At 38.2% G+C, this 25,809-nt stretch overlaps 2 protein-coding genes and 1 long non-coding RNA gene across 3 annotated transcripts; 1 reads left to right on the plus strand and 2 right to left on the minus strand.

The window, feature by feature from the left end:
- Nucleotides 1–207: 207 nt before the first annotated feature.
- LOC110048932 (uncharacterized) lies at nt 208–11,459 on the plus strand. Its single transcript, XM_020754690.2, has 13 exons — nt 208–383; nt 2,516–2,839; nt 3,609–3,782; nt 4,060–4,377; nt 4,739–4,909; nt 5,506–5,680; nt 6,276–6,493; nt 6,762–6,946; nt 8,218–8,310; nt 9,086–9,220; nt 9,382–9,596; nt 9,973–10,013; nt 11,359–11,459. Exons 1-13 carry the CDS (start codon nt 257–259, stop codon nt 11,457–11,459), a joined length of 2,277 nt encoding a protein of 758 aa, XP_020610349.2. The 5' UTR covers nt 208–256.
- LOC149113132 (uncharacterized) lies at nt 1,493–4,823 on the minus strand. The gene is made up of 2 exons (XR_016206684.1): nt 4,713–4,823; nt 1,493–2,349 (listed from the first exon to the last, which is right to left on the minus strand). It is a non-coding gene; the product is annotated as an uncharacterized LOC149113132 (long non-coding RNA).
- A 1,905-nt stretch (nt 11,460–13,364) lies between the features above and the next one.
- On the minus strand, nt 13,365–25,178 carry LOC110048928 (uncharacterized). Its single transcript, XM_020754686.2, has 15 exons — nt 24,920–25,178; nt 23,659–23,982; nt 22,901–23,071; nt 22,648–22,818; nt 22,017–22,334; nt 21,118–21,288; nt 20,447–20,612; nt 19,394–19,614; nt 18,458–18,642; nt 17,856–17,948; nt 17,026–17,151; nt 16,607–16,821; nt 16,346–16,386; nt 15,205–15,301; nt 13,365–15,132 (listed from the first exon to the last, which is right to left on the minus strand). The coding sequence occupies exons 1-15, from the start codon at nt 25,059–25,061 to the stop codon at nt 14,937–14,939; spliced, it is 2,637 nt and encodes an 878-aa protein (XP_020610345.1). The 5' UTR covers nt 25,062–25,178; the 3' UTR covers nt 13,365–14,936.
- Nucleotides 25,179–25,809: the final 631 nt, after the last annotated feature.

Raw genomic sequence — 25,809 nt, forward strand, 5'->3', positions numbered from 1 at the left:
TATTTGAAACTAGGTTACCGTGGCTAACACAGCTGAATTTGTCTGACAGCCATTTTCGACTCTAAAACACCTTATTGGCGGTTAATGCATTTTGCTTTCTTATATTTCCGCTCTTCACTTAGATGAAAGCGTGTCGACAGAAAAATAAACCAATATCACCTATTAATTAAACAGCAGCAATTAAATTGTAGCAGCCTTGTAACTATTTTTATGACGACTGTGTGTGTTATTTTACTCCTTAGCTAGAGCCATCGTAATGAGGATCCTTTGCCGAGTAAATTTCAAGCGAGGAATCGATTTCAACACAGTTTTTCATTGCGGATTGGTGTTCATCGGAATCGTACTACTACAAGCTTGGCCGAATGAAGGCATCTCACAGACAAGTACGTATAATCATAAGATACCATTTTGCAAGCAACAAAAACGCTCAAATTTTTGCCGTAAAAAAATTTCCTGCCAAACGTTTTTTTTTATGTCAGTTCTTTATCTTTATTCCATCACCCACTCTGAAACATTGTCCATGAAAAAAATTTCTTGAAAAGTTTAACATTATAGGTGAGTAATTCGTTTAAAACTAAGGCACAGAAAAAATCTCTCTGATCAGGATCTGTGTCTTTTCTTTAACAGAAACTTGACCTTTAAAGCTATTGCTGTATTAACCCCGGGGGAACTCCCATATAAAAAAGGACGGGGGTACTCGTTGAAAATTTTGAAAAGAACCTTTAAGAGGTATCAAGAACCTGTTTTGTGGGCTTGGCTTATTTTTTTTTCTCCCCTAAGAGGTGCCGATTCTTACATAACACATTATGTACATTAACATGTACACGTGATGTACATTAACATGTACACGTGATGTACATCAAAATGATACCGCAAAGATCCCGCTGTGGACCTTTTGAGGCTTAACACCCTTAGAGGTACCACAACCGCGTTTTTAACCTACAAGGTATGACGAGTACCTCGGGTGTTAATTAGTTCAGCATGCCAGACCAGAATTTTAAAAGTTCCAGGCTAAGTTATTTAAGTCATTTATCGTGTTTATTGTTCTAAAGGATCTCTCACAGAGTTCATACATCAGTGATGTAGCAACCCTTCCTGGCTTAATCTGACCGATATTCATCAAATTAATTTTGCACAGGGCTCTGGACTTTTAGTAAAGTCAATGAGAAGCTTATCGCATACAGGTGGGCCTGTATCTCTCCAAAAATTGGCCGCATGAGATGTGTTTTACGATTGTAATGATATCGCCATGACAACATATTTGCCTGGGCACCCCTTCTTGCTCGAAAATAAAGAGAAATATGGTGGCCAAGTGGGACACGAGCGATAAATGGGAAGCTGGAGACTTGAGTTCTCATGCAATGCGCAGCAAGAACCACAAGTTCTGCTTGTTGCTACTTTACTGTTACTTACACGAGTGTTTTACTTATAATATAGATAGGACCCTGCGTGCGCTCTGATTGGTAAAAAAAAACAATGTTTTAACAGAGTATAAAGCATACAAAAAGCTTGTTTTATTGTTTTGCGCCATATTACCTCTTTATCATAAATGAATGAATGAATGAATGAATGAATGAATGAATAGCCTTTATTTAAATACGATAAGTTTTTAAAGCCAAAAGCTTGTGGGTCGTGTATAAAATAAAGAAAGACCTAATAACAATGTGATAATAAGTAAAAATTAAAAACTACTGACATTGATTATAAGAACCTGACCTATATTTACAATATTTACACGTCAGAAAACGTTCCAATACAAATAAAACTATCATCACGATGCCGCACAGTTGAGGCGGACAATACGTTGAATTTAAAATCTTTAAGATAATGTTTTGTTTTTAATCGTTGTTTCAGTTCCCTCTGCTTTAGCTGTGAAACTCCATAAAGCAAATGAAGAAGCCTAAGCCGTGTATTAATTACACTGTGATAAAACACTGTGGACATTTGAGAACACGAGGGAAATGTACAAAACACAAGCCGCAGGCGAGTGTTTTCTACATTTCTCGAGTCGTTTTTTATCACAGTGTAATACACGGCTTAGGTTTCTTTATTTGTTAATTATTGAAAATGCACCACTGAAAAAGTCATACGAAACCACATCAGGGACTTTCCAGATCCTCACTAGAAAAGATATAGATTATTTCACTTTTATCAAGTTTGTCTCTAAAATTTAGATTCGTTGGTGTATCATCGAAACAGTTTAGGGTCTTCCCGGAAGTCTTCGGCAATCTTCGGAAATTTTCGGAAATGTTCGGCAACGTTCTGGTGACCTTCGGAAAGTTTTGGAGAATCTTCGGAAAGTGGTCAGATATCTTCGGAGAATGGTCGAAAACGCCGTCATCAGTATGTCTAAATAATAAGAAGAATATTACACGTTAGCTCGAAGATATGAATTTTATGTTCTCGTGGCAAGAACAATTTATTTTCCTTGCCACTCGAACATAAAGTTCATATCTTCTCGCCACCGTGTATTATCCTCTAAATATATATTGACCATCTCGTCTTTTTTACACAGGTACAACGGCACTGCGTCCGTATGAACCGGTGGGCTGTTTTAAAGATAAAAAAGATCCACGCGCTCTACCAAAATGGATCAATTACTACCCTACCATGATCAACGAGACAGATTTGGCCAATTCACTCGCAGCCATAATTGAAGCGTGTGCTACTAAAGTGCATGAGAAAGGCTTCCGGTATTTTGGCGTGGAATACCGCCGCGAGTGCTGGAGTGGAGTGAACGGTAGTTTGACTTACAACATACATGGACGATCCGATCATTGTTTATCGAATTATGGCGTGGGATATATATGGACCATATTTGTTTACCGCTTTGTTGAAGGTTAGTTAACAGTTGATCATGATCACTTCACAGGAAATTAAATTTGACTCTGACAAGAAGTCTGAGAGTCTGGGAACTAGTGTCATGGATGCATAACAGCATGCCGTACAAGGGTTCCGATGTTTCACAAATAAAGGTGAAAACACTACCTTATAGGTATAGAAATGTTGCTGCTTTGTCGAATGATCAAAGATTTTTCATGGTTCCATACTACTATTTAATTTTGACCAGATATTTATTATTTTTGCCATCTGAGATTAGCTTTTTCGTTTTTCTTCTAACGGCACGGTCAGGTACTTCCTGTGTTTAAGCTATTTCAGGTTTCGAATCAGTCATCGATAGTGTTGATAATCCATTCAGCAAATTCTAATATGACAACAATTTTCTTGCGAGCTCTTTTAAAACGATATATTTAATTTAAGCCCTTCGTTTGCTAACTCGGTTATGTAGGATGATTGGCGTTTTGGCCAGCAGTCAACTGATCTAAATATTAATCTCAGTTAGTTCAAGAAATGTCTATGTAAACTGGTATTAAGCACCAGCCTTGGTGACGCTCTTGGCTTCTCAAGTTAATTGGATTGGAGTATTGAATAAAAACCATTAACCTTTTTGTCGTGAATCGTGAAGTCTTTCTGTACAGAAACGCCATCTTAAAACGCCGTTTTAGAGCATTAAGGCGATCAATTTTTAACAAATTGAATTTGAAAAGTCATAATACTAGGCACTTTCTGAAGCTTACATATCACGAATCGTACCCTCTAATCTTCAGTGAATGGTAGTAGTTGGAGTCAGTGGTCGTCATGGCAATCATGCAGCGTGACGTGTGGAGGGGGAAGCAGGACACGCACTCGCACATGCATTAATCCAGCGCCAAAATCGAACGAAAAGGATTGCCCTGGGACAAATATCTACACAGAAAGCTGCAATTTGCACAAGTGTGAAGGTAGATGCCTTTTTTCTTTTAAATATTTTTCCTGAAATGATTACGGCTTATTTTGACACTCTAGCATCTTCCTTTCTTTTTATTTTCTTGGGGGGTCCTTCTTGCAAGATGACAAAATGAAATACAGCGGCCAAAGGGTAAACGAGTGGCATTTAACGCCGCGAGATAAATGGAAAGCTGGAGACTGGAGAACTTCATGTGAAATACGCAGCTAAGCAGGTTGCTAAATCATAGTTTGACTTCTGTACTAAATGATTATGTGGCCTTTTCTACTTAGATAGGACGTCACTGCATCCGTATGAACCAGTCGGTTGTTTCCAAGATAAAAGATATCCACGCGCTCTACCAATATTAGTCCAAACGTACTCTGTCGACAAGAAAGATTTGGCCAATTCACTAGCAGCCATAATTCACGCGTGTGCTACTAAAGTGTATGCAAAAGGCTTCTGGTATTTTGGCGTGGAATATCGCGACGAGTGCTGGAGTTCAGTGAACGGTGACGTGAAATACAACAGACATGGGCCATCCGACAATTGTTTATTCAATTATAGCGTGGGAGATGAATGGTCCATATTTGTTTACCGCTTCGTTGAAGGTCAGTGAAAAGTTTATTTCTTCGCAGAGAATTTAGCCCTCTGACAAGAAGTCTAAGAGTCTGCTGGGAACTTTTGTCATGGATGCGTATGAACATACCGTATAACGGTTCCCATCCTTCTGCACATGAAGGCTAAATACACAGTACACACTAGTTCATAGGTGACGAAATGTTGCTGTTTTGTTGGATGATCAAAGATTTCTCACGGTTCCACATTATTGTTGAATTTTATCCAGATGTTTAGTTTTTTTTTTTCTTTTAACCTGAGATTAGCTCACTGACCCAGTTTCATTTCCTTTACTGGTATCCCATCATCACTTTTAAAGTTTACATACCATGAATTGTAACCTTTAATCATCAGTAAATGGTAGTTGGACTCAGTGGTCGTCATGGCAGCCATGCAGTGTGACGTGTGGAGGAGGCCACAGGACACGTGCTCGCACGTGCTCTGATCCAGCGCCAAAATGGAACGGAAAGGATTGCCCTGGGACAACTATTTTAACAGAGAGCTGCAATTTGCACAAATGCAAAGGTAGATCAGTGTCTTTTTTCCTTTTTTGCAATGTTTTTTTCGTAAAGAAATGATTCCGGCTTATTTTGACGCTCTAGTATGTTCCTTTTTTTTTCATTATTTTAGAGCTGAGTTAGTTTTTGATTTTTAAGGTGGCTCCAAGTCTTACTAATATATATATACACTCAAAGCTCTTTTGCACGGACATTAGGGGGTAGAACTGAGTGCTTATATTATACAGGTGTCCGTGAGGAGAGGTTCCTCCATAAATTACTATCTAAAATGTTTGTCGACAGAATGTTATTAAGACGTAAAGTCGACGTCCAGAAACGTCGAATTGATATAAGCTATAGCATTTGCCAAAGTTTTTGTATAATCATTGCTATCATTATATTAGACTTTGCACCATTTATGTTGTTTACCACTGGGGCAGATTCATAGCTTATTAAATATTGTTGTGAGCGAGCTGCTTCCAAAGTAATTCACAGGCGGTGCTGGAATAATAATAATGATAACAACATGGACTGGTTCAAGTTTAGAATGTTTAAATATTTGAATATTTTTGTCAAAGAAATAAATTCAATTTCCGTATATGTTGTCGTATCATCCTCTTTCAGTGTACTCGGACCATACAGAAGGTAATCTTGTTCTCAAGAATGCAACTTATCATGCTGAGAGCACTGGGGAATCCTCTTTGCTACTGGCAGCGAAGATTGTGGGCAGCTCGCTTATGGCTCTGCTATGTTTAAGTGGAATATTATGGTTTGCTTTTAGATATCGTCGAAAAAGTCGGTGAGTATGAAGAACATTCTCGATCGGCTTCAGTCAATAATGCGTGTGGTTTATTTATAAAAAAAAAAATAGGAACGTAGGTAACTTATAGGTGACATGTGTGACGCATAAAAACTTGTTCCAACACAGTAAAAAATCTAAGACAAAAAGTAATACCAATATATATTGGTTAACAAAAAAAAAGTAAAATAAATATTTTCGATTTTCTATTATCGCGCCAAATAGCCAAAGAAACTTCAAGAAAGTGTTCTAGCTATAGAAAAATTAACATTACTTTAAATCGATTGTTTTATATTTATGATTTAAAGGTGGCTCCCTCCCTCAACGAATTTTCACGTGTTTTATTGCGTGAGATTCTGTCAATTCTGTCAAAATTTGCACACTGGTAATAAATATTCTGCCTTAGTTGGAGCTCATTGTTCAGGGAAATCTGTTACACCGGTTTTGTCACAGCAGAAAGAAATAAAAAAAATAATAAAATAAGGCAAGATAAACTAGCACGCGTTACGAGATAAAATGGTTACCCCAAGGAGCCATCTTAAGTACTTCCTATGTTGAAGGCTCGAGCTCTTGATTATTATATACATGTTTTCAGATCCAATTCAAAACTCTTTGATCCATGGGAAGTCCTTTTTGACGACATTTCCTTGGATAGGATTATCGGAGAAGGAGCGTTTGGGAAAGTATACAGTGGCAGGCTTTTAAAACAAACTGTGGAGGATGGAAAAGGAAGAAAATCTTCGCAGAGCAAGACGGATAAGGAGCAGCAGCAAATGAAGATGGGCCTGACTGTTGCTGTGAAAATGTTACAAAGTATGATTTGGTGATTTCAGCGTTTTATAACCTATAAATATGCATAAGGTTCTAAATACTACCATTCAAACGGTCTTGATATGGGTAAAATGAAAAGTGTGAAAGAGTGATATATTTTGAGTTAACCAATTTGGCAGTTTCATGAAATAGGCGTCAAATTGTGATCATGTTTAGTTTTTTTAGCTTTAATCGAAGCTCGCCCTTGTATTTGCGAGGTATTATGTTTAAAACTTGTAATGACAAATGCTTTTAATTTTTGCTCTCCTAGATGGTGCCACAGAAGAACAAATGCACGAATTCCTAGAGGAAATACTGCTTATGAAACAAATTGGGTATCACCGGAACATATTGAATTTATTGGCCTGCTGTACTATGACAAGTCCCATGTTTCTTGTAGTGGAGTTTGCAAAGAATGGGGATTTACTTAATTACCTCAGGAAAAGAAGAGACAAGGTAAAGTGAGATAATTGAAAATCTTACCTCCTTTAATTAATTTGGTCACGGCAGTAAGTTTTAAAAATCCGACCAACTTACCAAACTGTTTATTGATTGAATTCAATACAGACCTCCCTCCACTAACGGTCATCTCTATGCAGCGGCCTCCAAAGTTTGTTCTGTCTCCAAGGTGGAGTTGTGGAGAGGTTTGACTGTATTCTGTATTCTTTTGGAAACACGAGCAAATAAGAATGCTCTGGGGCCGTTGAATTGGACGGGAACGGAACAGTTATTCAGACGTCCTTCGAGATTTTGCGGGCTCTCATCTCATGCCGGTTGTCTACTTAAAGTTTTCTATGAAAAACATGCAAAGATTTCATAAAAAATTCGTTTTCCTAGCTTGATATAAACCAGAATGTTGTAAATTTTAATTTCAAGAAGATTTCTCGCCCGTATAACATAAAGCGCCATGAATCAACATGGGCTGTAAAACGAAATTAGGGACCTAACTCCACAATTCTGAAGCCTCTCCTGCTTATCTAGTCCGTTGTAGTATGAGAGAGAAAATGTTACCTCCCTCCCCCTCTAGATTATCGCCCACCGCAGGTTACCACCCCCACCGCCAAACTCATAGCGTTTTGTCAGGTTTCGCTCGCTCATATAATTCGCGAGCACGTGGAGAGAAACATTGTGAGAGTAAAGACTCTTTCCTCTTCTTTTCCTTTTTCCTCTACTCTGGCACTTACTAGTGACTTACTTATTACTAATTTACTTTTTTGTTCTAAGTATTTTGAGATTTACTCATTTATTCCGCTCAGTTATTTATTGTTTGTTTTCTTTTTTCCCTCATTTTCTCTCTTCACTGACCCCCTCGTTTAAAGTTTTACGGCAAACCAACTTCTTGGTATAGATACTACTTAATTTCACTCAGCTCCATTAACTTCTAAGTTATTGTGGATTAATTTACTTAATTTTCTGTTTCAATTAGTAAGAATTAAAGTAAGTATAAGTGACAACTTTATTTTTCGAGGGTAGCACATGACAGTAAAAACTGATAAACCAGTGACTCTCAATCTAAATTACAAATATTAATAATACTAAGATAAATACAGCAAATTAAAAACTAAAAATAATAGAAAAAAGAAAAAGTATATACCTGATTAAAATTTTAGGATAAAAGAGACATTTATACACGTTGAAACTAGGCTAAAAAATATCATTTATCTTTTTTGGTACCTGAGAGTTTTCTAGTTTGGTAATAGAGTGCGTGTTGTTGTTTTATATTTGAGATCAAACAAGCTTTTGAAGCGACGGGAGAAGCAGCGCCCCACCTCTCAGGATATCAAGACAAAGGAGTCATAAATGAAGGGAGCTTATATGAAGTAATTAATCTCGTTTTATTCGCTTTGCACTCTATGTTCCATGCAAAATAAGAAGGCAACCAGTAGTGAACTGGAGTACAAATCTTCTGGTCCCTCTCACTAGATGAATTTGTGTACGGTAGTGCTGAATTCAGCTCCTCCTCGCTTTTAAGTAGCGCTGAAATATCAAAATTGCATTAACACGAGCATTAATGTTTGAGCTGGAATTAAGTTTCTAAAGTCCTGTCTGTTGGAAGAAGTATTTCATGCTTCGACTCAAAATTTACAGGTAGGCTGCAGTTTAACCATATAACACCCCTTCCCCCGCCCCCAGAGATTTTTTTGAAATGAAACGGGTTTTTTTTCCAACCTTCGCCGAGGTTTTGACATGTCAGCTGTCTCCCCGTCATTTGACATTGCCTTAGTAACCGTTAGTTAAACGTCTCCTTTTATGACAGAATTCTTCGTTTTTTTTTTTTTTCCGACGGGTAACATTACAAGGCCAGTACCATTTTAGATTCTAGTATCAGTTTTGGATAATCTCCCATGAATTCACGTTATTTTCCGACTTTTAGTTAAATCCAAGATGGCGGTCTTAATGCGGTCACATGAAGTCATATAAAAGTATGTCATCATGCAGAGAAAGCCAACGACTATCTTCTAAAGCAAAATAATTAAAATAATTATGTCTTATTACATTCCATCTGCCCCCTTCTTCTATCCCGGTAGGGGTGTAAGGCGAGGGTTGAGCTGTGGCAGCTAATTAATCAATAAATGAGTGATTTTCTCTTTTCAGTGCACCAGTGACAAAAACGAATGTGCAGCAATTGCCCAAGGGAGTATCAAGAGTGATACTGACAACTTACAAGACGATGGTACTCTCACACCCGCTGACCTAATGGCGTTCGCATGGCAGATAGCAAAGGGAATGGTACGAGCTGGATTACATCCATATTGTAGTGTTTGCAATTTGTAATGTTAAGATAAATGCTTTGATTGCCTTTTTCACAGATTGTTGTTTGAGTCTTATTTTCCTTTTCATTAACAATATCTGGTGCAGTGACTTAACTTTCCCTTTCTTTCTTTTCATAGGAGTTTCTGTCGCGGAAAGGATTCGTCCATCGTGACCTGGCGGCGAGAAATGTTCTCGTTTGTGAAGGCAAGCTAGTGAAGGTGGCCGACTTTGGATTATCGCGTGACGTGTACGCTGAGAAAGTGTACCATTCTAAAAAGAACAGAAAACTACCAATCAAATGGATGTCACCAGAAGCCATTCATGATCAGTTGTTCAACGCAGAGAGTGATGTGTAAGTTTAAAACTACCACGAAAAGGGAGTCGGCGAGGTTCCTAATCAACGGTTTTTATCAAATCCGAGTTGACCGCTACACATTTAGTTTGCTGATTCGAGTGTCTTAATAAAGAGAGTTAAAGATATTTTAACGTTTTTAGCCTACAATTACTGCTTTGGCGTAATTTGGTGAGGAAAGTAGTGCGAAAATACATAAATTTGAAGTGCTCACAGTTCAAATTCGACGTTGCAACAAGTTGACTAAGATGTGAATTAAATAATGAATTTGTCAGATATATAGCGTCCTTTTTTATTGTACATATATATTGCGGCTCAAGATGCAATAACCAATAACTGGTTATCTGATAAAGTTTATATGATTATATCTCAACAGGTGGGCGTATGGTATTCTACTTTGGGAGATTTTAACAATCGGTGCGTAGCATTTCTAAAACGAACCTTTAGATATTCGGGCTCAGCTTTTCTTAACCTCTTACCCCGTAGCATTCAATACGCCGAGTCACTTTCTTCTTTCAAAGTTTCACTTGACGCCTACAATTTTTAAATTATATAGGAACTAGATTTTTATAAATTATTGCGTGCTCGTTTATACTCTCTAATTTTAATTATTACTTGCATTTTTAAATTTATATCTTGTATTTTTTTAAATTTTATCTTGTATTTTTAAATTATCACGATGTCTTGTATATTTAGTCCAGGGCCTCTCTGGATATCAGCCTCGTCGCTGAATGGGCCACCCTGGCTAAATAAAGTTTACCTTTACCTTTACCTTACCTTTAATTAATTTCGCCATTTTGGAATCTATGTACTTTTAACTTCCTTGTTAAGTTACTAAACTCGTGGTTTTCAGAAATTCACTATTTTTTTTAGGTTTCTTTGCAATCACGCATGCCAAATTAAACTAGCTCAGTTATAAAGCCCGAAGGGCTGGGGTTCTCCCTTATATGGGCTCTATAGATATGTGCGGCTCCAAAGGATATGGTTTTTCAGCCGTTTTGGTCATAAATAGGGTATCAATTTTTGGCCATTTTGGTCATAAATAGGGTATGGTTTTTGCACTCTAGTCTTGATATGGGTATGTTTTCTTTGGAAGAAGCTACTTTTCCATCTTTATCGATAAGACCATCAACAAAAGCCCTTCATAAACTATGTTTAGAACAACTATGCCAGCCGCAACGGTGATATATAGGAAATCGATCCAATTTTCTTTGTTAGGTCATAAAAAGGGTTGGAAAAATCGCAAATTTTGGTCATAAATAGGATAAGAGTTTTGGAAACAGGCCGCAAACCCCCACCCAATTTTTCTGGGAGTATCCCCTCCCCAGGTTATAAACGCACCTGTAGTTCATCACTCCATATTGTACCTGGTTGTAGTTAAGAGAGCCTATGAATGATCTCAGTTATACATCATTACTAATTTCATCTGAAGTAAAACTTTAAAATAACACATTAGACATATTAATGTATAATTATCATGATCAATGCCCTTACCTTTGATCTTCAATGAGCAAGCTATGACACTCATACTGACGAAATCAAGGTTAAACCTCCCAGCTTGCAGGAGACTAACCAGTTGGATATCTCCAAAATTGACCGAGAAATTGAAATCAGTGCTACAGTTCAAAAATGTAACCAGAGAAGGGGAGCGGACTTGAGTTCGGGACCCCCGCATTACAACGCTATCAGCGCGATAAACCACATGTTCTCGCTGCCCCTTAAACTGACCTTTTTCTTAGATGCCCTTTTTGTTTGTTCCTAGGCGGAACGCCATATCCTACCATAAGTAATCATAAACTGTTTGAAGCTCTGAAATCTGGATACAGAATGGAAAAACCACAGATGTGCTCAGATGAAATGTAAGCCTTCTTTTTTCTGCCCCCGCTCCTTTTATGAGTTGATAACTGACACCTGCCACTCATTTTCTCAGGTATGAATTGATGCGACAGTGTTGGAAAGAAAAAGCCGCTGAAAGGCCTCCATTCACTGACATTCGGGAACAAGTTGAACGGATGATGTTACACGATTGTCCTTATGTGGACATGGCTGACGTAAACTATAGTTACGCGCCCTTCTATGAAACTCTCATTGACGAAAAAACGGAACTGGAAAGTAGTGCTTTCTAACTTAGATGTAAATTTGTATGTAAGATTTATCGACGTCATGACACGTCATATTAATGTTACCACTCAGATTCAAGGGTCAATTCATACCTCGCCGTGAGGAATCGTCATCTTTGAATTCACCACCCTTGCAGGAAGTCAAGAAAAATTAATGATAACAGAATGTAAAAAACAACCCAAATATAGCCAAAATTTTTACTTTTTCATTATATTCTTGTAAATCGTCTATTCTCTTAGGCTGTACAAACTGTATGCCTTGTAAAAATGCTATTAATGCTATTATTTTATTAATCAAGTTTTTCGTATATAAGTGCAAAATGGTTTTCGGGTTAGGCGTAAGGGTTAGGTTACATAATCCCGATTTTGCTGGCGTACAAAGCTACTTTAAGTTTCACTATAATTGAAAAATATACATATAACTTTTCTCATCAGGATAAAATCATCAGCAAGTGGAAACTGATGGAAAAATAGTTTGCATATAGATGATGTAATATACTTAATGTAAAGATGTTTGTATAGTAGAATTGTGTCTAAAATGTGCAATGAAAGTATTATTCTTGTAACCTACTTTTTGTAGTATACTGTGTAATTGATGTATCCTAGGAGTTAGCGATAAAGTTCTGCCAAAAATAAAAATAAAAAAATAAATAAATAAAAAATAGTAAAACTGCAAGCAAAATATTACGTGCTTACCCAGTAACATTTCGATATTGCGGCAAGTGGAGATGATCGTTCACACAAGTTCAATAACACTCGTGTGATGTTCATTGTTTTTGCACCTGTTGGTTTCTCAGACTCTCAAATTGTAAGGCATATTCCCAAAGAACATTTTGTTTCGTCTGGAATTGAAAAGGTACCGAAGGCCGTATTTTGAAAGAAAAAAAAAAAAAGAACCTCGCCATGAACGTAATTGAATCTAAAGCGGGACCCTTGCTTAAAATGTGTCCCTTGAACGAGATGGTCTGGAAGCAGGAGTACCATTTGGAAAAGATTGCCTTCGCCATCACAGCAATAATCCTGAACTTCCTAAGCTTTCCTGTGACGATCCTGATGAATGTGCTTTTGATAATGGGGGTAAAGATAAGACCTTGATTGCAAAGCAAATATAATATTTTGCTGTTCTGTTTGGCGGGAACAGACCTGTTTATCTTAATAGCAGCGGCTTCTCAGCTCATTAGTCTTAGATTAACCAGCTCACTCAAATGATTCACCTGAGAGAAATGATTCGCTCGAAGCGCGCTGATAACAAACCTGAATCAGAGGAACAACTTGACTAGCGACCTGAATCAGATGACTCACCTAATTGAGATAAAGTTCTCACATAGCCCTCCCTGAGACACTGACTCAGACTGCACAGCTGATTCAGAGTACCAAACTTACACAGGCTAACCAACAGACGCTGATGATCCACGAGAGTTAGATGGCTCAGAAATAGACCCACCCTCATAGAGATGAATCACCTGACTCAGATGACCTACCTAACCCAAATGAATCATTTCACTCTCATTACTCACTTAGCTCAAACAAATCATGCTGACTCACATGATTCACCTTACTTAGATGAATTAGCTGGATCAGATGACCTGACCTGAATCAGGTAAACCAACCGATTAAGACGACCCAGCCCATCAATGCAAACTGGAGATATCGATAGATAACTTTATTTAGACTCGGTAAAAACGTCAGGCCTTAATTACAAAACTCTATTATTGTATAAATTAATCACATCTATAGACTCTATTACATCCTAAAACCATTATAAATACAATGTATTAGGGCGGTTTTCAATTTAGTGGCCCAAAACCAAAACCGTGCCAATTAGCCTACTTACCAATTACACCACTCAGCCAATCTCAAACCGTAGAAAAATCGAAACCAAAACCAGAGTAATTGCTTAAATGACTTTCGAGACTCGATTGAAAACCGCTCTAAAAAGAAAACTGATAGTTCGATCATAATAAAAGCAATTAAAACTAAACAAAACGCCTGCTTTCCATCAATGCCATATGTTTATATAATTATTTACACGTTGTAGAAGAGACCGCCGCAGCCGGATTTGATAAACTGACAAACTGCTGAGAGTTTGTGCTTGCGAAGTTTGACAGATGAACCATTCCACAGCACCATCATAGCTAAAACTGTTCCTTAGGAAAGGGATGTCCGCTCCCCCCTGACTTAGCCAATGCATGATTACAACACTCAATCACGAGTTAATCTTTGCCTTTACATAACTAAGCTTCCATGTGGTTTTGTATTCAAACAATGTAGTTTCTACGATGCCTTATGCTACTTTCTCAAGAAACCTCAAGTGACCATGCAGCCTCTGTTGAGAGGCCAACCTTGTGTTCTCCCTAACGATGGTGGCTATATGGCCTCTATTTAAAATGTTCAAAAATGTTCAAATGTTGTTTATAATGGCCAATGCGCTTAGCTACACCTAGCTAGTTCACAAGCATGCCACTTAAACTGAAAAAAAGGAAAGCGAACTAAACATATTAGGCTATAAAATTCCAACTAGCGGAAGGCAGACCAGCTGGCTATTTACAAGCATGACCGAGGAGTTGAACTAGGGTCTACCGGAAAACAACTCCAGCTTATATAAGTGCCCAGAGCAGGACTTGAACCTGCGACCTCTGAGTTTCAAGCCCAGTGCCCTAACCACTCGGCCACGCTGCCTCCAAGTCTATTGGCTAGTTTTAAATGATAAGCCCCCTGGAGGAAAGGGCCCATACATTCGCCCGCGATCATTTCTGGGGACAATAACAATAAGAAGAAAATAGAAGAATCATGGCAGTTACTTTACATCAGAGTCATGTTCTTTGAACAATTCTAAGTTAAATGAAGATCAAGAGGAATAAAATAAAGAACTGAAAATACTAGCTATAGATGTGCCTTTTTGCTTTGTATTAATTCATTTTCTGGACTACCAGGGAAAGTGGTGAAATGTGAGATGGAGGATCCAATATGGCTATGCTTCGACGTCATTTGATATCATGACATCAGAGCCAGTGAAAACAAATATCATCTTGCAAGGCAAGCTGAGGGGTATCTATAAAATTCAAAATAATCTTGGTATGTTTAGAACGAAAACAAAATAAGCGAACCCCTATTTTATCCTGTTAAGGGCCTAAATTAATTTGTACTGCGGAGAAACGTACATACAAAATGCCGACTTCTCATCAAGTCGAAAAATCTTGCACGCAGATAAGCATGTAAGTTACACGGCAGTATTTTCCAGTTCCGTTTCTTCGTCACTGTCAACGTCATAACAGGGCGCGTAACTATACTTCGCGTCAGCCATATCCAAATAAGGACAATGGTGTAGCATAATCCGTTCCAGTTGTTCCCGGATGTCAGTGAATGATGGCCTTTGAGCGGGATTTTCTTTCCAACACTGTCGCATCAATTCATACCTTGGAAAATGAGTGGCATGTGTCAGTTATCATTTCATGAATCGAACGGGGTGAGGTAAAAAGGAAGCTTACATCTCATCCGAGCATATCTGTGGTTTTTCCATTCTGTATCCAGCTTTAAGAGCTCCAAAGAGTTTATGATTGCTTATCGAAGGATATGGCGTCCCACCTAGATACAGAGAAAGAAGGAGACCAGTTTATGGGGCAGCGAGAGCATGTCGTTTAGAGCGCTGGTAGTATTATAACCCAGAGGTCCCGAACTCAAGTCCGACCCTCTTCCCTAGCTACATTTGTGATCGGTGACACCGATTTCAATTGCTCCGTCATGCTCGCAATTATCTGATTGGTTAGCGTCTAGCAAACTGGGATAACAACATTTCCGTCAGTTTGAGTGGCAGGCATGGAAACTTCGAAACTATCCCATTGTAGGATGAAGCTTATTGCACTGATTGCTGTAATCGTCCATTAATATATTTATCAAATACTTCATTTTAAAGTTTTACATCCATTTTGATACAACGGGTCATGCAGGTTAGATTAGTAATATGCCTGACAAGTGAAGTACAAGCAAAGTCTTATTATATGGCTGTGTCTCACAAGGACTGAGAAATACCGAATTCACGAATTTGTTTGGCTGAAATCGATAGTGACCGCAGTCTAGATTTTCCCATCTAGACGGCTCACATTTTGCGATAAAAAGTTGCAAACTAAAATACAAACTGACATTGATTATTTTCATCTAAAAGCATTAGCGGAAGTGTCAAAACGCGTGATGAGAAAAAAAAAAAGTAAAGAGAACAAGCAAACGTTGTTAGTTTTAACTTCAGCTCATCGCCGTTCGCAGGCAAAATGTCATTTAGTACAAACCAGTTACATTAAACGAATTAAATTGTTCTTGTTTGCCATATAATAAACATTTTAGGAACTGAGCTTGGTCGGTCTGTATGGGAGAATCTTGACCTGTGTCGTGTGTACAGACCTGAGTGAGTTCGGTCTGTACTCACGACCTCGGTCAAGCTTTTCTCATACAGACCTCCTGCTAGATTAATAAGAGCTAAATATTATTACTTATAGCCCCTCTGAATTGCAGTCGAGTGGAACATGGAGTGATGAACTGATTCCTGCCACGATCTGATACTACACCAACTTAGCAAGGAAGCAAAACGTACAGTAGATATATTGCCAAAGTCAAGAGTGGAAATAATGTACACACCGATTGTGAAAATCTCCCAAAGCAGAATACCATACGCCCACCTGTTGATATAAGTAACATAGACATTGATAAATACCTCGAAGAGGGAAGGAAAAAAATGAACCATCGATCAAGCTAAACAACCTACCAAACTTGGAAAATTTGCTTGAACATGCAGGTTCATATTCAGGTAAATCAAACTCATTTTGCCAGAAAGGCTTTGAACGAAGACTTGTTTTGAAACAGAAGTACAAGGTAACTCGGAAATGGCCTTAAACTTACACGTCACTCTCTGCGTTGAACACTTGATCATGAATGGCTTCCGGTGACATCCATTTGATTGGTAGTTTTCTGGACTTTGTAGAATGGTACATTTTCCCAACGTACACGTTACGCGACAATCCAAAGTCAGCTACCTTCACTAGCTTGCCTTCACAAACGAGAACATTTCTCGCCGCCAGGTCACGATGGACGAATCCTTTCCGCGACAGAAACTCCTAGGTAAAATAAGAAAGACAAATTTTGGTCATTGCAACAGAGGTTCATAATTCATGTGAATCAAATCCATTTTCACATAAAAAGAAACATTTCAATATCAAGCAAAAACAGCAAGATGTTAAAACTAATCGTCAAAGTATCAATCTTAACATTGCAAATTGAAAACATATTGGGCAATCTAGACATTTTAAACGTAACCGTACCATTCCCTTTGCTATCTGCCATGCGAACGTCATTAGGTCAGCGGGTGCCAGAGTATTATCGTCATGGAAGTTGTCAGTATCAGTTTTGACAGCTAATGTTGCAGATCTGGTTTTGTTGCTGGTGCACTGAAAAGTAATAACACTTTTTAACGACTAATTAACCTTCACAGCTTTTAACTGTGGTCTTCCTGCAAACTTTGATTGGAATCCTGAATTTTTTTTTTTAGGAAGATAAATTCCAACAACTGTTTCTAAATAAAGTATGCAAGAAAATTCAACTGTAGAAGACTTCCATTTACAGCACAACCCAAGAAATTTCAGTCAGTCTGATGGTTATCAGAGTCTCAGCACATGATCCAAAATCTCAAATGCTAATTCTCATTATTTTATGGCAAGAAAATCTTAAGCTAAATCCGAGCGTTTTGATTGGTTCTGTCCTAGTTGGGATTTTGTCATACGGACCGTTTTCATGGAAACGGTCATAAGCCGTATAACTTTTGCTTTCGAATGTCGGAAAGTTCAGTGCCATATAATAAACTACTTACTAACCTAGCTTGCTCGAGTTGTACAGAACTCGCTGCGCTCGGTCCGTTCTGTCACGACCTCGGGCCAATATTCCCCAGTATGGCCCTCGCTCTCGGTTAGTAAGAGGATATTAGACCGTGATGCCTTTCATTCAGAAAAACTTGGAATTCGGTACTACTGAACACAAATCCATTTAGAGGGAGGGACTGGAGGATTTGTACGCCAGACCACTACTGGTTACCGCAGTCTCTCTTTTTGCATAGAACAAAGAGTGCAAAGCGAATAAAACGAGAGTAATTAATTACTTCATATAAGTTGCCTTCATTTATGACACCTCTGTTTTGATATACTGAGAGTTGGGGCGCTGCTTCTCCCGTCGCTTCAAAAGCTTGTTTGATCTGAAATGTAAAACAAAGTAATAAAAAGCTCAATGGTGGGAGAAGCGATCTCTTCGGCAAGGACCTGTACTTTTACAATCTCTCTCTCTCTCTCTCTCTCTCTCTCTCTCTCTCTCTCTCTCTCTCTCTCTACCTAAAAGTAGTATATGTAATGGATACTGGCAAATTGTGATAGCTAAGGCAACCTTTCAAAATTACACGGGCGATAATTTTTCGAATTTATAAAATTTTGGTATGTAACGTGCTTAGGGAAATAAATTGTTTGTGATGTCTTTTGCGTTTTCCGAAAAAACTATGATCAAACTACCAGGCAGAGAAGGAAACCCAAAACAACTTGAAGAAGCAAAACATGTACACAATCTGAGGGATCGGATCTATTTTTCTGTAACCGTTCAACGAAGCTATATGTTTCTAACTGGCTTATGTTTTCAAATTTTCCGAACTTAAAGAATATTGAGTGAGGGCAGTACGAAGCTGCTAGTAAGTAGATGTTTTAAATCTTATTGTACCTGCTCTCTTCTTTTCCTGAGGTATTGAAGTAAATCCCCATTCTTTGCAAACTCGACTACAAGGAACATGGGATTTGTCATAGTACAGCAGGCCAATAAATTCAATATGTTCTGGTGATATCCGATTTGTTTCATAAGCATTATTTCCTCTAGGAATTCTTGCATTTGTTCTTCCGTGGCACCATCTAATAGAGAAAAAACAAGCAAAAAAACAAACAAACAAACAAAAAGCACTTGTCGTGGCAATCTTTTAGAAAAGGATATTTAGCAAGGACACAAATGTACGCAAAAATTTGAAACAAAATTATCTTTCTTTTATTCCACGATTTTAATCTATTGTATTTTGTCGTATTTAATTCTGTTGTATTTTATCACACTATATATGTTTTAGAACTTTTAGCGCCATTTCGCCCGTTGAAGACTGCGTTTTTTTATATACTTTTGATCTTTTTTATATACATTATTCATCCTGAGTGAGGGCCCCTCTATAACTTTCATCTAAATATCTCTCTATTTGTGACTTTTCATTTTGCGTAGGTAAAGATTTGAGTGGCTTTTTGAAGACCCTCATCCGCTATGCTGTTACCACACAGGTCGCAGATCGTTTGAGCCAATAAGAATTAATCAGAACCCCAACACCAATGCCTTTCCCGCCAGATTTTCCCGCCCTTTTTTCAAGCTTTTGAGGGCTTCGAGAATAATTCATCTCTCAGAAAATATATCATTATATTTTAACCCTGTAATTGAGCGCGAGCTTATAAATTTTAGATAACATAGCACATGTGTAGACGGAAAGATGTTTAGATATTGCTAGTTTATATACAGTGTGTACGCACACTTAGATGCCAATATGTCTGTAACGTCTTCGTAGGAGAAGACCAAAGCTGTATACAGCTATTTTGTAGGTTAGAAAAAGCTGACATAAGCAATTCATACTTTGCAACATTTTCACAGCAACGGCCAGGCCCATCTTCATTTCCTGCTGTTCCTTATCCGTTTTACGCTGCGAAGAAATCCGTCCCTTTCCAACCTCCATAGTTTGCTTCATAAGCCTGCCACTGTATACTTTCCCGAAAGCCCCTTCTCCAATTATCCTATTCAAGGAAATTTCATCAAATAGGATTTCCCACGGATCCTGGAAGAGTTCTGAATTGGATCTGAAAACATGGATACATGTATAAGAATCTTTATATTTGTGGTTTTCTTGAATTTCCTTCTGTGAAGTCGTCCATGCGAAATTTCAACAGTAAATTGAGTCCGACCTGATAAGAATTTTAAACACGATTTACAGGATAATTCAAATGATTTTATTGTAGTCGATGGGCTCTCAATGGTGACTTACGGTAGAATTGGGCCGCTACCGCTCAATTAATATTCGAAAGATGTAAATAAACATTCAAAACAGTCTATTTATTTCTCACAGAATGTTTTCTTGACACTCCTAGCCTTAGTTTGATGTCAAATAAGTCCATCTTTCTTGACTAAAAGTCGAGTTCGACCGTAAAGAAGTCAGTTCTGCTTACATTTTTGACGTGGCATGTCGAGAGAAGGCATGTCGAAAGATAGTCGCTATGCACACTGAAAGCGGTGTAATATCTATAGGTACTACTTTCATGTGGTCTAGACCACAGCCTCAAATGGTCCTTTTCGGCGATAAGGTGACCATTTTGAATTCTATTGTTTTAAATAGCTATTATGGGATGCTCAGGGGACAAGCATAAGCATCCCAGCCGCCGTATCGCCGAAAAAGGACCATTGTTTATCGTGTTGCAACAAGTTTATGCGTCACACAATTCACCTACAAGTTACCTACAATTTACATACGTTCTTACATTTATCTTAAATAACACCTGGGTTCCTTTTTTTTATTATTAAATGAACTGGACGCACAATTAACTATAATCGATGAAGATTATTTTTCTTACTCACCGCTTCAAATTAAAAATATAAAAGTAACAATAAATAATCAGTGAAAAATAAAATACTCACAGACTCTTTCTACGATGTCTAAAAGCAAACCATAATATTCCACTTAAACATAGCAAAGCCAAGAGCGAGCCGCCCACAATCATCGCTACCAGCGGCAGAGAGGATTCCCCAGTGCCCTGACCATGATAAGTCTCATTGTTGTAGAGAATATCATCTCCTGTAGAATCTGAATTCAATAAAGAACGAAATACGACAACACCCTGCTTAAAATTAATTTATCTCTGCGACTCAATATCGAATATGAATTTCACTATATTTAATAGTACTATCAATATTCCTTAGTCGTAAACAACATGAAAGATACAAATATTAATATAATAAACACACTGATTGTACAAAAACTTACGCTATAGCTTATATCAACAACAAACGCTATAGCTTATATCAATTCATCATTTCTTGACATTACGTCTTAATAACATTCTGGTAAGCATTTTAAATAGCACTTTCGGGTGGAACCTCGCCTCACGGACACCTCCATGATGCAAACTCTCACTTCTGCCTCTTTGGTGTCCGTCGCAAGGAGGGTCGAGTGTATGCTTCAGCCTTAAAGTCGCCTTAATAATCAAGATTTAACTCAGCTCCAAGTGAAAAGCAAAGAACACACTAGAGCGTCAAAATAAGCCAGAATCAATTTAGAGAAAAATCATCAAATAAAGGAATCTATCTACCTTTACATTTGTGCAAATTGCAGCTCTCTGTGGAGATATCTGTCCCAGGACAATCCTTTCCGTTCCATTTTGGTGCTGGATTAGAGCATATGCGAGCACGTGTCCTGTGTCCTCTTCCACATGTCGCGTTGCATGGTTGCCATGATGACCACTGACTCCAACCGCCATTCACTGATTATTAGAAGAAACAATCCATGACATGCAAGCTTCAAAAGTGTATAAACTGCAAAATTTTTGAATTTTTAAAAAGTGATCCGCCTATGCTCTAAAACGGCGTTGTAAGATGGCGTTTTGTACAAAAAGACTTTTCGGTTCACGACAAAAAGGCTTAGAGTTTTTGTTAAATATCCCAATCCAATGAATTGGAGAAGACAAGAGCCCCATCAAGGCTGGTGCTTAATACCAGATTACAAATGTTCAAAACTAACGGAAATTAATATTTAGATCAGTTGGCTGGGGACCCAAACGCATAATCCTACATATTCAGTAGTAGTTAGCGAAGTACAAGCGTTTAAATTTGTGTTAAAACAGATCGCAAGAAAATTGCTTTCTTCTTAAAATTTGCCAGACAGATCAAGCTAACACTGATTTGAAAGATAAAACAAACCTGAAATAGGTTAAACACAGAAAGTTCTTGGCAAAATCGGTAAAAGAAATGAAAAGCTTATTTCAGATGGCAAAAAAATAAATATCTGATTAAAATGCAACAGTAATTTGAACCGTAGAAAAATCTTTGATCATTTAACAAAGCAGCAACATTCACCTATGAACTAGCGTTTTGAACCTTCATGTGAAGAAGCATGGGAACCATTATATGGCATGCTCTTAATTACGCATCCGTGATACTAGCTCGCAGACTCTCACCGCATACCCTGTTAAGTGATTAACTGGTAACTAACCTTCAACAAAGCGGTAAACAAATATGGTCCATTCAGATCCCACGCTATAATTCGATAAACATTTGCCGGATCGCCCATATCTGTTGTATGTTATGTTACCGTGCACTCCAGTCCAGCACTCGTGGCGATATTCCACACCAAAATACCAGAAGCCATTCTCATACACTTTAGTAGCACACGCGTGAATTATGTCGGCGAATGAATTGGCCAAATCTGTCTCGTTGACAGAGTACTTTCCGATTGATAATGGTAGAGCGCGTGGATATCTTTTATCTTTGAAACAACCGACTGGTTCATACGGATGCAGTGCCGTTGTATCTGTGTAGTAAAGACCACAAAATCATTTTGTAGAGAAGTCCAGCTATGCAGGTTGCTGATTTATATCCTGTGGCTTTTGCCGCGCCATTCGCGAGAAGAGGTCTCCACCATACCATTTATCTCGTGGCATTGTCGCTCGTTTACCTCTTCGTATAAACATTTCTCATGGTCGAAAAGGGGCGCCCAGGCAATAATTAGAAAAAAAAATCAGAAACTAACTCAGCTTGGGAATGAAAAGCAAGGAACATACCAGAGCATCAAAAAAAGCGGAATCATTTTAAGGAAAATACTTTCAAATAAAGACATCTAGTACCTCTACATTTTTGTAAACTGCAGCTCTCTGTGGAGATATTTGTCCCAGGGCAACCCTGTCCATTATATTTTGGCGCTGGATTAGAGCATGTGCGAGTACGTGTCCTATTTCCCCCTCCGCACGTCACGCTGCATGGCTGCCATTGCGACCACTGGCTCCAGCTGCCATTCACTGATGATTAGAAGAAACAATTCATCGCAAAAAAGCTTTAAAAGTGTATAAACTGTTGACGTTTAGAGTTTCAGTGACCTACCTTTACATTTGTGCAAATTGCAGCTCTCTGTGGAGATATTTGTACCTGGGCAATCCATACCGTTCCATTTTGGCGCTGGATTAGAGCAAGTGCGGGCACGTGTCCTGTTTCCCCCTCCACACGTCACGCTGCATGGTTGCCATGGCGACCACTGGCTCCAACTGCCATTCACTGATGATTAGAAGAAATAATCCATAACAAAAATGCTGTATAAACAGTTAGTGTTTTGGATTGTAGAGAAAATTGATCGGCCTATGCTCTAAAATAGAGTTTTTTGTACAAAAACAAATCACGGTTCCGATAAAAATGCTTACGGTTTTTATTGAGCGTTCCAATCCAATAGACTGGAGAAGCCAAGAGCCTCAACATGGCAGTTGCGTAATACCAGTTTTGATACAAATGTTTAGAACTAACGGAAGCTGATATTTAGATCAGTTGTTGCGGACCCAAACGCTAATAATCCTACATAATATTAGTTAGCAAAATGAAAAGGTTTAATTTTTTTTACAACAAATCGCAAGAAAATTGTTATCTTATTTGAATTTTCCAGATCAATCAACACTATAATATAACACTGATTCGAAAAACAAAATAACAAACCTGAAATAGGTTGAACGACAGTTTTCGGCCGCCGATAAAATAAATGAAACAACTAATCTCAGATGGCAAAAAATCTAAATATCTGGCTAACCGGCATCCATGACTTCTTGTCAGAGCGCTAAATTTCCGGTGAAGTGATGAACTGGTACTTTAATTACCTTCAACAAAGCGGTAAACAAATATGGTCCATGTAGCTCCCACGCCATAATTCGATAAACAATTGTCGGATCGGCCATGTCGGTTGTACGTCATGGCACCGTTCACCCCACTCCAGCACTGGTGGCGATATTCCACGCCAAAATACCAGAAATCGTTCTTGTACACTTCGGTAGCACACGCGTGAATTATGGCTGCGTATGAACTGGCCAAATCTGATTCGTTGATCATGTCAGAGAACGTTTTGACTTCTACTGGCAGAACGCGTCGATTTCTTTTATCTTTGAAACAACCTACTGGTTCATACTGATACAATGCCGTTGTATCTGTGCAAAAAAAAAAAGAACAGATAGTCATTTAGTGGAGACGTCAAGCAATAAATTAGCAGCCTACATAGCGGGTGGTTCCTGCTGCTCATTTCACGAGAAGTCCTTAAGTCTCTACCATCCTATTAATCTTGCGGCATTAACAGTCGCTAGTTTACTCCTTAACCACTATTTTTTATTTAGCCATCGCACTAGAAGGGGCGCTCAAGCAAGTAAACTGCTATGGCCATATCGGTTTAATCATAAAACACAGCTCATGCAGCCAGTTCCTTAAGAGACACTCCCGCCTATATGCAACAAGCTGTTTACCGACTTCACAAAAAGTCCAGAGCCCTGGCAAAATAAATTTGGTAACTATTTCTTCACTTAAGGCAATAAGGGTTGCTATATCACTGATTTATGAACTCTGTGTGAGATCCTCTAGAAGAACAAACACGTTGCATGACGTAAGTAGCACAGGACTACGACATTAAAAATTCTGCCATGTCGAAGTAGTGATTATAGGGAAGGCCGTAATACATTGGCTCAAAACTTTGAAGACAGTACTTGAAACCGTCGTTTGCAGTCCTTAAAACCATGGTGACGTTAGAGTATGTTAACAGCACTAGCTTTGCTTTGAAGTCAATTAACAATACTTTGTGAAAAATTTATTAGTTTCTTTTCGGTTGGATTCTCTTTGATATTTAGCCTGTTTTCTTTAGTTGAAAAGTTAAAAATCCTACTCAGAGATATATTTTGCGATGTTTTAATTTAAAACAAACTAATCATCTATAATATTAAACGTCTCGTGAAAAATGTTTCCATGGACAATGTTTCTGAGTGAGTGATGGAATAAAGATACAGAACTGACAAAAAACACGTTGACAGGAACTATTCTTTGGCCAAATGTTTTTATATCTTTGTTGCTTGCAAAACCGTGTCTTATGACTATACGTACTTGATTGTGATGTCTTGCTCTGCGAGGTGCCTTCATTCGGCCAAGCTTGTAGTATTACGATTCCGATGAACATCAATCCGCAATGAAAAATTTCGTTGGAAACGATCCCTCGCTTGAAATGTTCTAGTGAAAGAACCCGCATCGCGATAGCTCTGAGGAGAAAAACAGTCGTGGCAGAAGTTACAGCAAACCTGAATCAAATCTCCTTCAATTCGCTCTTTAACAGATGATGTTGAGGTAATATTTCATTTAAGAATCAACAATAATAAAAAAAACGCCAGGCAATTGTTTATTTAACAGACTACAAGATGTTGTATCGAGGACTTTAAGACGACTAGTCAGTCATTTTTCAAGAGCGAAAATATAAGAAAACAAAATTCAATAAGCTGATGATAAGATTTTTAATGTGGTTTCGTGCAGAAAGTTGAAACAGGTTGGAAAACCAGACAAATTCAGCTGTGTTACCTAGCTTCTAATATCTTTTTGGGAAAACTGCCATGTGATTTTTCAGTTAGACGTTTGCTGTGGTCCTATAAGATTTGGTCCCAGGTGGAATATAACGCACTTTTGGCCAAGGTTGTGCGCGAAAAAGATCTAATTAATCTTCTTATCATCACGATTATGACGCGCTCAGATCAATATTCAGATATGTCACTAGACAAACACGTTATCAGAGAAACAATCAGAAAGATATATGGTAGTACCGTGTCGTTGATCATTCTTATTATAATTTTCACCGTTGCATTTTGAACGCCTCATCCGGGCTGGCCAATATGCTACAGTAATTGTAAAAAGACTTGTTAATCCAACCTTACGCATAGTGCAATACAGATAATGGGCGAAAAGTGAAAGATGAAAACTTGATCCACTGTCAAATATCCGTGCATATT

The sequence above is a fragment of the Orbicella faveolata genome, unplaced genomic scaffold (assembly GCF_042242905.1).
Source record: "Orbicella faveolata isolate gen_17 unplaced genomic scaffold, um_ofav_v1 contig_15, whole genome shotgun sequence".
NCBI lineage: Eukaryota > Metazoa > Cnidaria > Anthozoa > Scleractinia > Merulinidae > Orbicella > Orbicella faveolata.